Source organism: Prionailurus bengalensis, chromosome B3 (genome assembly GCF_016509475.1).
Source record: "Prionailurus bengalensis isolate Pbe53 chromosome B3, Fcat_Pben_1.1_paternal_pri, whole genome shotgun sequence".
NCBI lineage: Eukaryota > Metazoa > Chordata > Mammalia > Carnivora > Felidae > Prionailurus > Prionailurus bengalensis.
Window position 1 is genome coordinate 20,476,614 of NC_057355.1, and position 13,872 is coordinate 20,490,485.

Below are 13,872 nucleotides of genomic sequence, written 5' to 3' on the forward strand. Positions count from 1 at the left end.
TAAATTTATTTTTGAAAGACCGAGTGGGGGAGGGGCAGAGAGAGGAAGGCACAGAATCCAAAGCAGGCTCTAGGCTCTGAGCTGTTAGTGCAGGGCTCGATGCGGGACTTGAACTCATGAACTTTGAGATCATGACCTGAGCTGAAGTTGGATGCTTAACCAGCTGAGCCACCCAGGTGTCCCAGGTGTCATAGAATGTTGAGGATTGATTGGAAGAACAAGTGGAGAAGAGTTAAACTGTAATTGGCAAAAAAAGTTAGGAAAGTTTAAGTTAGCTGATTGTAAAAATGTGGCATGGAAAACCAGGAGAAAAAATAGACAGTAACAAGGGAAATCTGTAACTAGAAAATTTGGCATCTTTAAAGAGAACAGAGAAGAAGGGCGCCTGGGTGGCTCAGTCAGTTAAGCATCCAATTTCAGCTCGAGTCATGATCTCATGGCTCGTGAGTGAGTTTAAGCCCCGTATCAGGCTCTGTGCTGACAGCTCAGAGTCTGGAACCTGTTTCACATTGTGTCTCCCTCTCTCTCTGCCACTACCCCATTCTCGCTCTGGCTCTCTCTCCCTCAAGAATAAATAAACATTAAAAATTTTTTTTAAAGAGAACAGAGAAGAATGTTTGGAAAAGAGATTATCCAGATGTTTCTGCAGCTAAGTCAACTTTTAGGAACTACTCCTCCCCTCACCTCCCTTTTTTTTAAGGAATCAAAAAATGCTTTAATACACATGACTGGGCAAACCTTTTCTGTAAAGGGTCAGATAGTAAATTATTTCAGCGTTGTGGGCCATAGATAGGATCCCTGTTGCAACTACTCAAGGCAAAAGCAGTCATAATGATATATAAAGGAATGGGCATAGTTAATGTTCAGTAAAACTGGACAAGAAACTGAACAGATTTCAGGCCTCTTATCATAAATTCAGTTTCCCTACCAGGCAAAGATAGAAACATTTAAGCTATTGCTGCTCATGGGTGCTTATGGTCTCAAAAGGATAAAATATGGTGAAAGTAAAATTCTTTGATTCTCTTCCATCCAAAAGCTGTAACTGTATATGTGTGTGCACAAATACGTGAGATTGTATGTATTCTCTTTAATCCCTTCCCTCACCACCATAATAAAAAACATTATCTGGACATTTCTCATATAAGCGTGTAAAAGTCAGCTATCTTTGGGCACGCACACCTACAAAGTGTTTATTGTAAAAATACAAGAGAAAAAAATGGACTAATTTGCATTTCTTTTGAAAATCCCTTGGGAAGGCAACCATGTTAGTCATTTAGTAAGTCCAGTACAGAGCATATGATTGTGAAGAATAATAATCATTCTGCCACTGGCAATTTTGATTAGTGAACACAATGCTAAAAATTTTTACACATGCTATCCTTATTCTTCTCCCCATTTAAAAAAAAGATTTTTACTATATGTAGCTCATATAGCTATTACATACTTTAATCCTTTCACCCCTTAATCCTCATTTAATCTTAGAAGTAAGGATATATTTAATGCTTGTCACCAGTGCTCTCTGTGTGTCTCTTATTTTGATTGTCAGAAAGTGATTTTCTATTAGATTCTTAAGGAAGATCATGAAAACGGTATTCTTTGTTTTTGCATGTTTATTAGCTCATGTGTGCCTTTTATCCATTCCATTCTGTCCATTCTAGTGGATGTAAAATCCTTGGCTTACTGTTTCCTTTGAGTATTTTATTTTATTAAAAAAAATTTTTTTGACTGTTTATTCATTTTTGAGAGACAGAGACAGAGCACAAGAGGAGGAGGAACAGAGAGAGAGGGAGACAGAATCCAAAGCAGGTTCCAGGGCTCTGAGCTGTCAGCACAGCCTGATGCAGGGCTCGAACTCACAAACAGTGAGATCATGACCTGAGCTGAAGTCTGACGTTTAACTGACTGAGCCACCCAGGCACCCCATGTTTCCTTTGAGTATTTTAACTGTGTTATCTTTGGCATAACATTTTGCTATCCAAGTGTGATGATAATCTAAGTTTCTTTATAAATTAGGAGCTTTTTTGCCTAGGTGTCAGAGAGTCTTTTTCCTTAAAATATAATCATTTTATTTGGGTAGATCTTTGGTGTTAGTCTTTCTGAATTGATACTCTCAGATAACTCTCATATCTACAGCAGTATGCATCCTTTGAGTATGTAGTTTAATTAAAAAAATAATAGTATTGGTTAAGTTGTTTTTGTTTTTGTTTTTGTTTTTTACCAGTTTTATTGTTCTTTTCCCTTATTTTGGTTTAGTTTTTTAGGGACTCCCGCTGTACATATGTTGTATCTCTATTGCCTATCTTGCAATACTACTTTCTTTCAGAATTTAAAAAAAAACTTTATGCATCATTTCTTTTTTGGTTTTAAAAAAGATTTCTGTTTTTGCTTTCTTTTTCTCTTACAGTATTTATTTGGTCTTGTGTTCCTATCAAAAATGACTTTCAAATTTATAAATTAGCTCTTGAATTCTGTCAACTCATTTTTGAGTTTTTCTAATTCTTATTTATGTTCTTTCATGCCTTACCTATTTTCCTTATGCCTTTTAGTTTTTTAATAGTAACAGTTTTGGTCGTTTTTTCCTCTTTTTTTGAACACTCATTCTGGCATGCTTCCCTTTTCTGTAGGGATATTATTCTGCTACTCACTATATTTATAGTAATTTTGTAAGGGATTTGATCCTGTTAACTTTTTTTTTGCTCATTTTATATAAAATTAGTTCTTTTGAGTTCTTTAGAAATTGGCTGTTTTCCTGTGTGTGTTTGTACACGTACTTGCATGTATGTCGGCCAAAAAACCTTACTGCTGCTTTCTGACATTTCCTAGCTATTTGCCTTTTGCACACTTTTATCTGGACCTTCTCTTTTGTCTCTGTTATTCCTGTCCCGCCCAACTTTGATTGCACTGCCAAAAGTTTCTCCACAGTGTTGGGCCCTGTCCAGAAAGGCCTGATAGGTCAGTGTTGAGAATTCTTAGGGGTCACACTGCTCCAGTTGATTCAGGCTCTGCTGCCTGATTCCTTGCTCTCACCCACTATTAGAGCAGGGGAAATCCCTCCGTTTCCACTGCTGTTCTCAAATTGTTCTGCCATTCTTTCCAGTGAAGAATACCTATCAGTTATTTGGGGGTTCTTTAGGTCTTAGGTATGTCAGACACTGTATGGCTTTCCTTCCACGTAGGTATTGGGAACACACAAGTCTCATAGCTGGTTGCTCAGCCCTGACTGCTTGTGTTTTATACCTGAAGAGCATTTATTGGTTACCTGGATTTGTTGTAAATGTCTGTGGTTTTTTTGTTTGTTTGTTTATTTATCATGCAGTTGCCCTGCTTGTTTTTATTTGAGAATTCAGGAAGGTTCAGAATCCATGATACTATGGCTGTTTATTCTAGAAATCTGAGCTGCTAATGCTCAAATTAGTGCTAGTTTAAAAAAAGACAGCTTTCGGGGCGCCTGGGTGGCGCAGTCGGTTAAGCGTCCGACTTCAGCCAGGTCACGATCTCGCGGTCCGTGAGTTCGAGCCCCGCGTCGGGCTCTGGGCTGATGGCTCAGAGCCTGGAGCCTGTTTCCGAGTCTGTGTCTCCCTCTCTCTCTGCCCCTCCCCCGTTCATGCTCTGTCTCTCTCTGTCCCAAAAATAAATAAACGTTGAAATAAAAAAAAAAAAAAAAAAAGACAGCTTTCTATAAAGGGGAATTTAATTAAAATTAAATTGAATAATTAATCATATACTTGTTTTAGTTTGTTATTGTTTTTTTGTAATTTTTTTTAATGATTTATTTTTGAGAGAGACAGAGAACGAACAGGGGAGGGGCAGAGAGAGAGGGAGACACAGAATCCGAACCAGGCTCCAGGCTCTGAGCTGTCAGCACAGAGCCCAACACAGGGCTTAAACTCACCTGAGCTGAAGTCAGACGCTTAACCAGCTGAGTCCCTAGTTTGTTATTGTTGACAAATCACTTTGTGTTAGGCCCTTGCAGGGTTGTTCTTAGCTGGAATATGTAGATGAGTATGTGAATCCCTCCCAGGCTGGGCCTTGATACCCCAAGCTTTTTACAGTGCCATTTGTTAAGTAGAAGTGTATATCTCTTCTACTAGTGGAAAAGTGGTTTGGTTTTATGAATGGGATGACACCAAACTTGGATTTTAATGAACTGAAACTTGCAAGACTGATGAGATGCTAAAGGAATCCTAGGTGTAGAGAGGAGATACAAAATAGAGTTTGCTAATGTATGGCATGCTTAAGCAGGTGTTCGTGGTTCTGTGTGTTTAGAGCAAAGACTAGGGTGCTGGGAAGCAAGTTGGAGTTGTATTTCACAATGCTTCATACTAAAGAATTTGAACCTACGGCCAATGGAATGACAGGATTAGATTGTTTTACAATGGTAACTCTTCATGGATGTCTGGGTGGTTCCATTGGTTAAGCGTCCACCTCTTGATTTTGGCTCAGGTCATGGTCTCACGGTTTGTAGAATTGAGCCCTACGTTGGGCTCTATGCTATCTGTACAGAGACTGCTTGACATTCATTCTCTCTCTCTCTCTCTCTCTCTCTCTCTCTCTCTCTCTCTCTCTCTCTCCCTTCCTTCTTCTCCTCCCCCTCTTCATGCTGACATGCATTCTCTCTTTCTCTCTCTCAAAATAAACAAACTTTAAAAAAATGATAACCCTTCAAACATGAGGGGAAGGTAAATTGTAAGTAGGTGGAGGTAAGAAACCTATTGAGAAGGTCAAATAAGACAATGGTGAAGGTAGAGGGAAGGGGAAGTGTGGAATAGTTGAAACCTTTGAATTTTTTTTCTTAATTTATTTATTTTGAGAGAGAGGGAGAATGCACATGCCCAAGCAGGGGAGGGGCAGAGAGAGGGTCCCAAGAAGGTTCCATGCTGTCATCACAGAGCCTGATGTGGGGATCCATCTCATGAATTGTGAGATCAGGACCTGAACCAAAATCAGAAGTCGGACACTTAACCAACCAAGCCACCCAGGTACCTCAGAGAGCTTTGAAGGTTCTTGATTACCAACCTGGTCTGAAGTTCACAAACCATTTAAGGCTGGAGGCTCAGCCCTGGTTGGCCATTAGAATCACTTTTTAAAAAATGCTTGCCAGCTCCCCTCTTCCGGTTTTATTTAATTGATATGAGGTGGGGGGTTGTACATCAGCAAGCACTTTGAAACTGTTCTCAAATGATTCTCATCCCCAGCCAGATTTGGGGATCACAGACATCTGGGTAATCATTAAATGAACTGTAGCAAGCACTAATCCAGGAATTCCCTGCCTTACTAAGTGCTGGAGCTGCACAGAAGCAGTGGTGCAGGCCAGGTTTTCGACCCTGGTTCACTGCAGCCAAAAACTACACTTAGACTGGCTCACAAGTAAAACCTTAAGGAAAATATCTTCTCATCTCTTTCTCATCGAAAGTTCCTGATATTTTCAGCATTTCTTTATAATTTTTTTGTGTTACTTTTAAATTTTTAAATGAAAGAATTACCAAGCAAGATGTAAATGAACAATATAAAAGTACATAGAATAAAAGATTAGTCTAGGGGCGCCTGGGTGGCTCAGTCGGTTGAGCGGCTGACTTTGGCTTGGGTCATGATCTCACGGTTTGTGAGTTCGAGCCCGGCATCAGGCTCTGTGCTGACAGCTCGGAGCCTAGAGCCTGCTTTGGATTCTGTGTCTCCCTCTCTCTCTCTCTCTGCCCCTCCCCCACTCATGCTGTGTCTCTGTCTCAGAAATAAACATTTAAAAAAAAAAAAAAAAGATTAGTCTGAGCCTCTTCCAAGGAGAAACAAAAAAGAAGCAGAAGAATAATTTGCTTTAAGTACTTTTCAAATGACTAAGGCATCCTGTTATAAAATCATGATGGGTGAAATATCCATTGAAAGTGTAAAACTGGCCAATGGATATTCATGTAACAGTACAAAATATTTATTGGTATTCAGATTGTGCATTGCGACTGTTAAGAAACTGATACCAAGTTTTGGTTTAAGATCAAACAATATCCATAATTACCTAAAAGGGCTACTAAAATAACTCTTCCTTTTTTAAATTACATATGTATATGAAACTGGATTTCTTCATGTAATTTACTAAAAAGCAACATGTTACAATTGAATGCATTTTCTTTCATTTTTTAAAATTTCTTATTAGTGAATGTTGGATTTTGTCAAAGTCCTTTTCAGGATCTTTGGTTATAATCATAAAAATTTTTTCCATTGAAATTTAATAATAGGATATATGATACCAGTGAATTTCCTTATATATCAATCTTGCATTCCTATAATAAATCCCTTTGTCATGGAGTATTTATATGCCCCTTGTTTGCTCTTTTTTGGCTTAATACTTTTTGTATAGATAGATATACATAAATCATGATGGGCTTTAATATTTGTAGTGGGGCTCTGTCTTTATGGACAGTCACTATCAGAGTTAGGTACCAGTATTCTAGTTGCTTTTTAAAAAGAGTTTAGAAGCTTTCCTTCATTTTCAGTGCTCTGGACGAGTTATATGGAGCTTTGAGGCTATGAATTCTATGAAATCATCCTATGAATTCTCTTATGAATTCTTCCATGAAGTTGGTGGAATTCTCCTATGAAATCATCTTGTTCCTGGTGCTTTTTTTGTGGGATAATTCCCTCATAATGTTCTCTATTTCTTCTCCAGAAATTACATTGTTTAAATTGCATTTTTAATTTCTGATGGAGTCATTTCAATTATTTCCCTAGGGAATTGTCTGGTTCCTGTAGGTTTTCAGATGTATTTGAATTTGTTCTGTAAAGTAGTTTCTTATATTTCTAATGCTGTGCTAACAGGTGTTTCATGCTAATCATTTATTTTTGAAATTTTAGGCCTGTTTCTGGCTGTTTTGAAATTTGGATATTGTCTGTCTTCAAGTTATAATAAGGGAATGGTTTTGTGTAGTGATTTGTTCTTATATTATTTTGGGAAGATATATAAGGAGACAGATTCAGACAGATGCCATTGTTTTTGGCTAGCTAGATGTTTTCCTGTTTGTTTTTTTTTTCAGCATTAACCATTTTTTGCATTAGCTTTATTGCAATATAATTTGCATACCATCCAACTCACCCTTTAAAGCATACAATTTGATGGTTCTTAGTATATTCACAGAGTTGTATGACCATCACCAGTCATTCCTTCAGTATTTTCATTATCCTAAAAAAGAAATACTGTACCATAAGCTATTACTGCCCAGTCTCTCCATCCTTTCCCATCCCTTGTTTTAGACAACACCACGTACAGATTTGAATTTGTCTTTTCTGAACATTTCTTGTGAATGGAATTATACTGTATATGGTCTTTTGTGATTGGCTTCTCTCACAGCATGTGCTACTACTTCATTTCCTTTTACTGCAAATACTATTCCATTGTATGGATGTACACATTTTTATTTATCCATTTGGATAAATAAACATTATCCATGTTGATGGATATTTGGGTTGTTTTTCCCTTTTTGGCTATTATAAATGATGAGGCTATGAACATTTGGGTTTAAGTCTTTGTATGGGCATATGTTTTCATTTGGGGGGGGTATATACCTACAAGTGGAATTACTGGTGTTTATTCTTTTTTAAGGAGTTTTTCTTTTTTCGTTCTTGTTACTTCAGTAGGCTTTGGGGTAGGAAGGGGGGGAGGTCATGACATATGCCTAGTCTGTGGTGGATATAGTCTCCTCTCTTGTGGACTAGATAGCCTATCTCCTCAGGTGGTTTAGATTGTAGTACATAGTGTAATACAGTGTTATATGAAAACATACTCCTCTGCTTTAGCGATTCTGGAACCCTAGGAAAATATTTGATGTTTCTTTAGACAACTCTGAATACTTCATTTAATTTCAAGGGAATGGTGTGGATTTCTGTAAGATTAGTTAATTTTTTAATAACTTGGAAATATTTTGAATTTCTTTTTTGTATTGGTATGGCTTTAGTCATTGTGACTAAGATTTTCAGTTCATTTAGAAGTATGTCATGTGTTATTTCCTTTAATTAAAAACATATTTTAAAAGGTTTGATATGGTTCTACTTTCTGTTATATGCAATGTGCATGTAAGACATGATTATAATGTACTACTTCCTAAAGATATTTTTAGCATAATTGAGGGAAGGTGAAATAACATATTTGATTTTCACAGGTGTTGATTTATTATACAAAATGGCATCAGATGTTTATACTAATTGTTTATTCTATAAGTTAGTTGCCAGTGTTTGTGATGGTTACACTAGTATACTGCCAATACCTTCAGGAACCCTTTTGATAATCAAAAATAAATTCCAGGATTTCAGTGTTGAGAATTTTTAAATGTATTTTAGTACTTAAAAAGCACTCATGTAATTGTCAGTTTTTAATATTCTTTTATGTCCAGCATTTATTAGAACATGCATTCCCATACCAGGATAGATCATTCTGATATGAATCTACCCAAGTGTTTGGATCATAGGTGTAAGGTGTAATAAGATTGTAATTTTTAGGGGCGCCTGGGTGGCTCAGTCGGTTGAGCGTCCGACTTCGGCTCAGGTCACGATCTCGCGGTCCGTGAGTTCGAGCCCCGAGTCGGGCTCTGGGCTGATGGCTCAGAGCCTGGAGCCTGCTTCTGATTCTGTGTCTCCCTCTCTCTCTGCCCCTCCCCCGTTCATGCTCTGTCTCTCTCTGTCTCAAAAATAAATAAATGTTAAAAAAAAATTAAAAAAAAAAAGATTGTAATTTTTATATCTAAACTTTTTTAGATTATAGAGTGTGATAGAATGAATAGTTATTTTTCGTACTGGCATTGTTTTCCTATAATTATTACCTTAGGCTCCTGGATTTGGATTTGGAATTGCAATATCTGGTGGAAGAGATAATCCTCATTTTCAGAGTGGGGAAACGTCAATAGTAATCTCAGATGTTCTGAAAGGGGGACCTGCTGAAGGACAGCTACAGTAAGTGCATTTGCTCTTTTGGGTGCCTATGTTACAAGCACCGTTCCTACCCTTGGTCACTGGCACATAGCGCTAGTGCATTCTTTAATATATATTGCCATTTATGTCTATCATAAACGGAAAGCTAGTCACTGTAAAAATAAAAATGGTGAAAAAAAAACCTGCTACTCAGTTTGGCGTGGAATTTAGCCTTCAGGAACCTCTTACCCTTAATCTTGTCCTTTTTTTCAGTTAAGATAAGCAAGAGAAAGAGAGGCAAAAGATTACCAGCTAGCAAAAAGTGAGCATATAATCAGGATTGAAAGAAAATTGGATTGAGAAGGACTTTATTTTTTAAAAGGGAGTAACTTTTCCAGCTATGCCCTGTAATTGTACTACCAAAAATCATTTTTGTATTGTGGTACCTGTTTACTCTTATGTAAAAACAAAAGATTTAAAAAACATTAATGACCTGTGATTAGTGACTTCCTAAATGTTGTAGGAGATGGGAAAGTAAATCATTTGACATTATTGTAACATTATCTGAAAGTATCCACAAAATTGTGGAACTATCCATCTTGAAAGTATATTCATAAACCTGTCTGTATGTTTTTTTCTAATATGTAATTTTGGTGGCCTTTTTTTCCTTAGGGAAAATGACCGAGTTGCAATGGTTAATGGAGTTTCAATGGATAATGTTGAACATGCTTTTGCTGTTCAGCAACTAAGAAAAAGTGGGAAGAATGCAAAAATTGTAAGTATCTTTTACCTTTACTTTAGTAAGAGTATCAATTTTATCATTGAAATGTTTCTGGTGTTTGAATTCCTCTTTCCCCTTTAAGAAAACGAAAACTGGATCAGTACTTATAAAGTTAGCTTACAAAAGTGTTTCTTCTAATACTGGTGGTATGTTTTATCACAGAAAATATATTTTCTCAAAGTTTAGATACTAGGATTTTTTTTCGATTGAAAAAGAAAGGCAGTGATTGAAAGGTGAAAGGTCACCTCTTTATGGCTTAATGTTCCCTTCTCTTTTAAGTTCTAAAGTTAGACTGAATCTTGGCATATAGTCTGTTTGAAATATTTAGCCCTGTTTTCTGTTACAGGATTTGTTTAATGGGCAAGTTTTACATTGTCCCTTGAACACATACATCATCAACCACTTTCCTTGTTACTGTGATACAGTTTGAGGAGAGAGAAAGTGGTAAGATTTTCTTTGTAGAGTTGTTGAGGGTGCATTTTAATGTTACTGTTTTAGTATATAGCTAGAATCTTTCTTCTATTTCATTATTTCTCTAAGTCCACTTTTTTTTTTTTTTTTAGGTTCAGTTAACTCTTGATAACTGGTCTCAAATCACAGTTAAAACTAAGCAGATGTGGCACAGCATAGATTTAATGTAACAGTTCTGTTTAAAATCATATCCATGTTTAGGAACACAGTAGCTACTTTACCCACTTTGCTCCTTCCCCCATTCTGCCCATCTAGCCTCTGAAAGGACTTATTAAGGCACTGCTTTAAGCCCTTAGTTCAGGTATAAAGAACAGGAGGAGGAGGCTGGGTAGGCAGCTAGATGGATTGTCCTGCCTTGTCTGTTGAGAACTTTGCTACTTCCCAGCAGACACTCAGAACCACAGTGGACCCAACAGAAGGGAGAGGGCTGGAAGTGAGGGGAAGGCCTGCCCTGTTTTGACTTTGGGGATTGGGTGAGAGCTAGGAGGTGTATTCCCTGAGACTGTGCACTTCACAGTTGCTAAGCCCTCTTCCATCGTCTAGGCTGCTGTGCCATATGGTTTATTTCTGCACCAGTATCTTTGCTGATGAGGTGAGAGTTTTCTCAGATTGCAGTAGACCCACTATTTAGTTACTGCATTCCAAATGACAGACATCTTCTTTTGGGTATATATTTTCACAACTTCATTGTAGTCATATTTTTACACTTATAGTGTTATTTTTAAATCACAGTTCATGTACTTACTGGCTAGCGTGTGGTAGAGTTTTTAAAGTTTTTATAACATGAGATTGTAATATTTATAGAAGCAAATTGCTAATTTTTATAAATTGAGTAAGTTTTAGCATTCTTGCCTTAGCTGCTGATGTTGAACATTGTTACTATTTTTCAGTATTTTTCAACTGCATATTCAAAGGTGAGCACCTTAGGTAAATTGGGTGTTTTCTTCCTGTATCTGAGTTGTGAGCTTCACCTGTAACCTCAACGTTTTAAGCTCTGTTCCTCTGAAATGTTGAGCTGTTTTGTTCACCATGCAAAATATTCAATATACATATTCCACATTGATAATGCATCCAAGAAAGTTGTATTTCTGCACTATAGACTTCTCCCCATAGAAATCATTTTATGAGAAGTAGGTCCAAAACCTGTAGTGTATTTGAAATAGGAAAAGGATTTGGGGCAGCTCAAGGATGGATTTTGCTCTGATTGTACTTAGCTACGTGACTTGGAGAGGCAGAATAAAACCCCAGTGTCTTACAATGTGGTCTTTCATTGTGAGGTGTCTTTCTAAACTCTTAACGCATCCCCAGCCAGAACCAGAACCTCAAGGTCATTATATACATTGTTTTTGCTTTGTTTAATTTTGCTTTTTTCATTTCTGAATAATCAGCTCCTCTTCCTTCCTCCCCAATCTACCGATCTGTTTTCCTCCCTGTATTCTTACATTAAGGTGGTTGGTTGTTTATGTGATTTTCTTTCCATTAACCAAGAGCTCCCTGGGTATTAAATAAACTGTTTCTTTTCTGTTAAACTAAAATGTTAGAAGTCCTTTGATAATATAACTATCATAAATAGGTTTAGTTTAGTTTAACAATAAGTGAAGTTAGAAGTAGTTTATGACACAGTGAGTGTGTATAATTTTTACTAAAATTCTGAACATCTTTAAAAAGCATTATGAAGTGTATGAGCAGAAACACCTCCTAGAGATAATGTCTGTGAGCACTTCAGTGTATCTCCATGTGGTTATGTAGCATTTCACTGTGTGTATGTGCTTACCTAACCCATTCATTGGTGGGCATTTCAGTGTCCAGTTTCCACAAGTATTAAAAAAAAAAAAAAGACTGTGTTGAACATCATTGTGTTTCTGCCTACTTGTTCAGTTACTTTTTAGGAATAACTTCTTGGGAGTGGCTTCTCAGTCAGAGGGCATGAATGATATACGCATCACCAGCCCTTCAGAAAGATGATAGGGCATTGAGAGTCCAATTTCAGCAACACTTTTTAAATATTTGCCAAACAGACTGACGTCGTATTTCAAATGAACTATTTTACAGTACAAATGAGTTTGGTCATGTTGTAGTGTACATACTGCCCATTTATGTTTCTTCTTTGCTTATTCCTTAGCATTTATATGGTGATGATTGTTGTACTAGGGTGTGGTATATATTAGGATTATTAGCCTTTTGTTATATATACTGCATATATTGTGTACCCATTTGTTTTTTTTGAGTGTAGGTTGTTATGGTGATTGTTTTGGAGGGGTTTGTTTTTATATCACTTTGTTTCAACATTGAAATGTTTTCATTTTTATGTTGTCATGTCTGTCAGATGTTCATTTGGTTGGTTCTGCCTTTGGTGTCAGGCTTATAAAAGTGTATAACCTATATTTTATGCTAGTACTTGTATAGAATTCATTGCTTTATTTTACATTTGAATCTTTATGTCAGCTAAACTGTCTTGAAGTAGGCATTTCCCCCTAAGTTTGTTTCAGAGTTTTCAGTGTTAAAATCAAGGATAGTTGCCAAACCTTCTAAATCTCTTCTTGTAAGTTTACAACCATTAATGATAATATAAACGGAGAATTGTAACAGGATTGGATATTTTTCAATAAGTTAAGCACTTACTGGTTGCAAATATTTCATTATATGTACAGTTAAATGCATGGCAAGGACCTTCTCTAAACAACTCGAATCTTAATAGGATAGACGGGTACTCACAATCATAACCATAATGCACATCTGAGAATGAGAGGCGTTACAGGTACAGTAAATTTCCAGAGAAGTGGTAGGCACTCTCTTGGGGGAAGACATGGAAAGCTCAGAGTGTTCATCTGGTTACTTTGTTTTTGTTTGTACATAACTAGGGAGGAATTGAAGATATAAAGTAATACAGCAAAAGTATTGCTTCTAAAACGGTATGTTGAAGATTGAAATAGAGGTGAGACTAAAACGCAGAGAGTCGGGTAGGAATGTTTATAGTAACTGTTACTTGCTAAGGGCCTGAGCTGTGGAAGGACAGACAGCCTTCTCTACATTCACAACAGGGCATTGGCTGTCTGACCTTGCCACATATAGGCATCTTGCTGCTGCTTCAGCTTCAGTGTTGTTTCCTCAGAAGGGCCATCTCTGATGACTCTTGGTGGTAGTAGGCAGCAACAAGCACTATTAAGGATACAGCAGCCCTTTGAAGAAAGGGAGGAGATAAGAAAACTTGGAAATGAATAGCAAGACAGAGGAATAGAAGATTAATTAGCAGATTAGTAGTAGAGGACAAATTTGAGGGAGAGATTAAAGTTGTAAGTACCCTGAGGGGGTGTTGTTGATGAGGACAGTCTTGGAGGTGGGTAGGGATAAGAATAAGAACTCATTTGGGAGAATTTCGTTTGTACAGAAAGAGGTTCGACTTGGTCTTTGGACCCTGAAGGAAGGAAGACTAAACAAATAAGGTATTGAAAACCATCTGGAATATAGGGGATGTGAAGTGGCACTGAGCTGTGTAGGTCAGGCTGAGTGATTGGGATCTTGAAGAATAGTTTTGGAATACCTGTGTTAGCAAATTCCATAGAGAGGCAAGAGGTGGAGGAAAGGATTACTGACAAGCAAATGAATTCTGTAAAGTAAAATGAATTTATGGAGGACCTAATCAGCAAAGTTTGGAAATGCAGCCATCTGAAGGTAAAGATAATACAGGACTGAAGTTTGTCATGGCAGGTGATTGAGAGGTCACAAGAAAG

The 13,872-nt window shown here is 37.1% G+C and overlaps 1 protein-coding gene across 22 annotated transcripts in view; it reads left to right on the top strand.

The window, feature by feature from the left end:
• TJP1 (tight junction protein 1) overlaps positions 1–13,872 on the top strand; it is a 255,296-nt gene that overhangs the window by 182,657 nt on the left and 58,767 nt on the right. For all 22 annotated transcript variants that reach the window (XM_043554817.1, XM_043554818.1, XM_043554819.1 and 19 more), the window contains 2 exons: positions 8,807–8,931; positions 9,562–9,664. In XM_043554817.1, the coding sequence (XP_043410752.1) occupies positions 8,807–8,931; positions 9,562–9,664 (228 nt within the window). The remainder of the gene's footprint in view (positions 1–8,806; positions 8,932–9,561; positions 9,665–13,872) is intronic.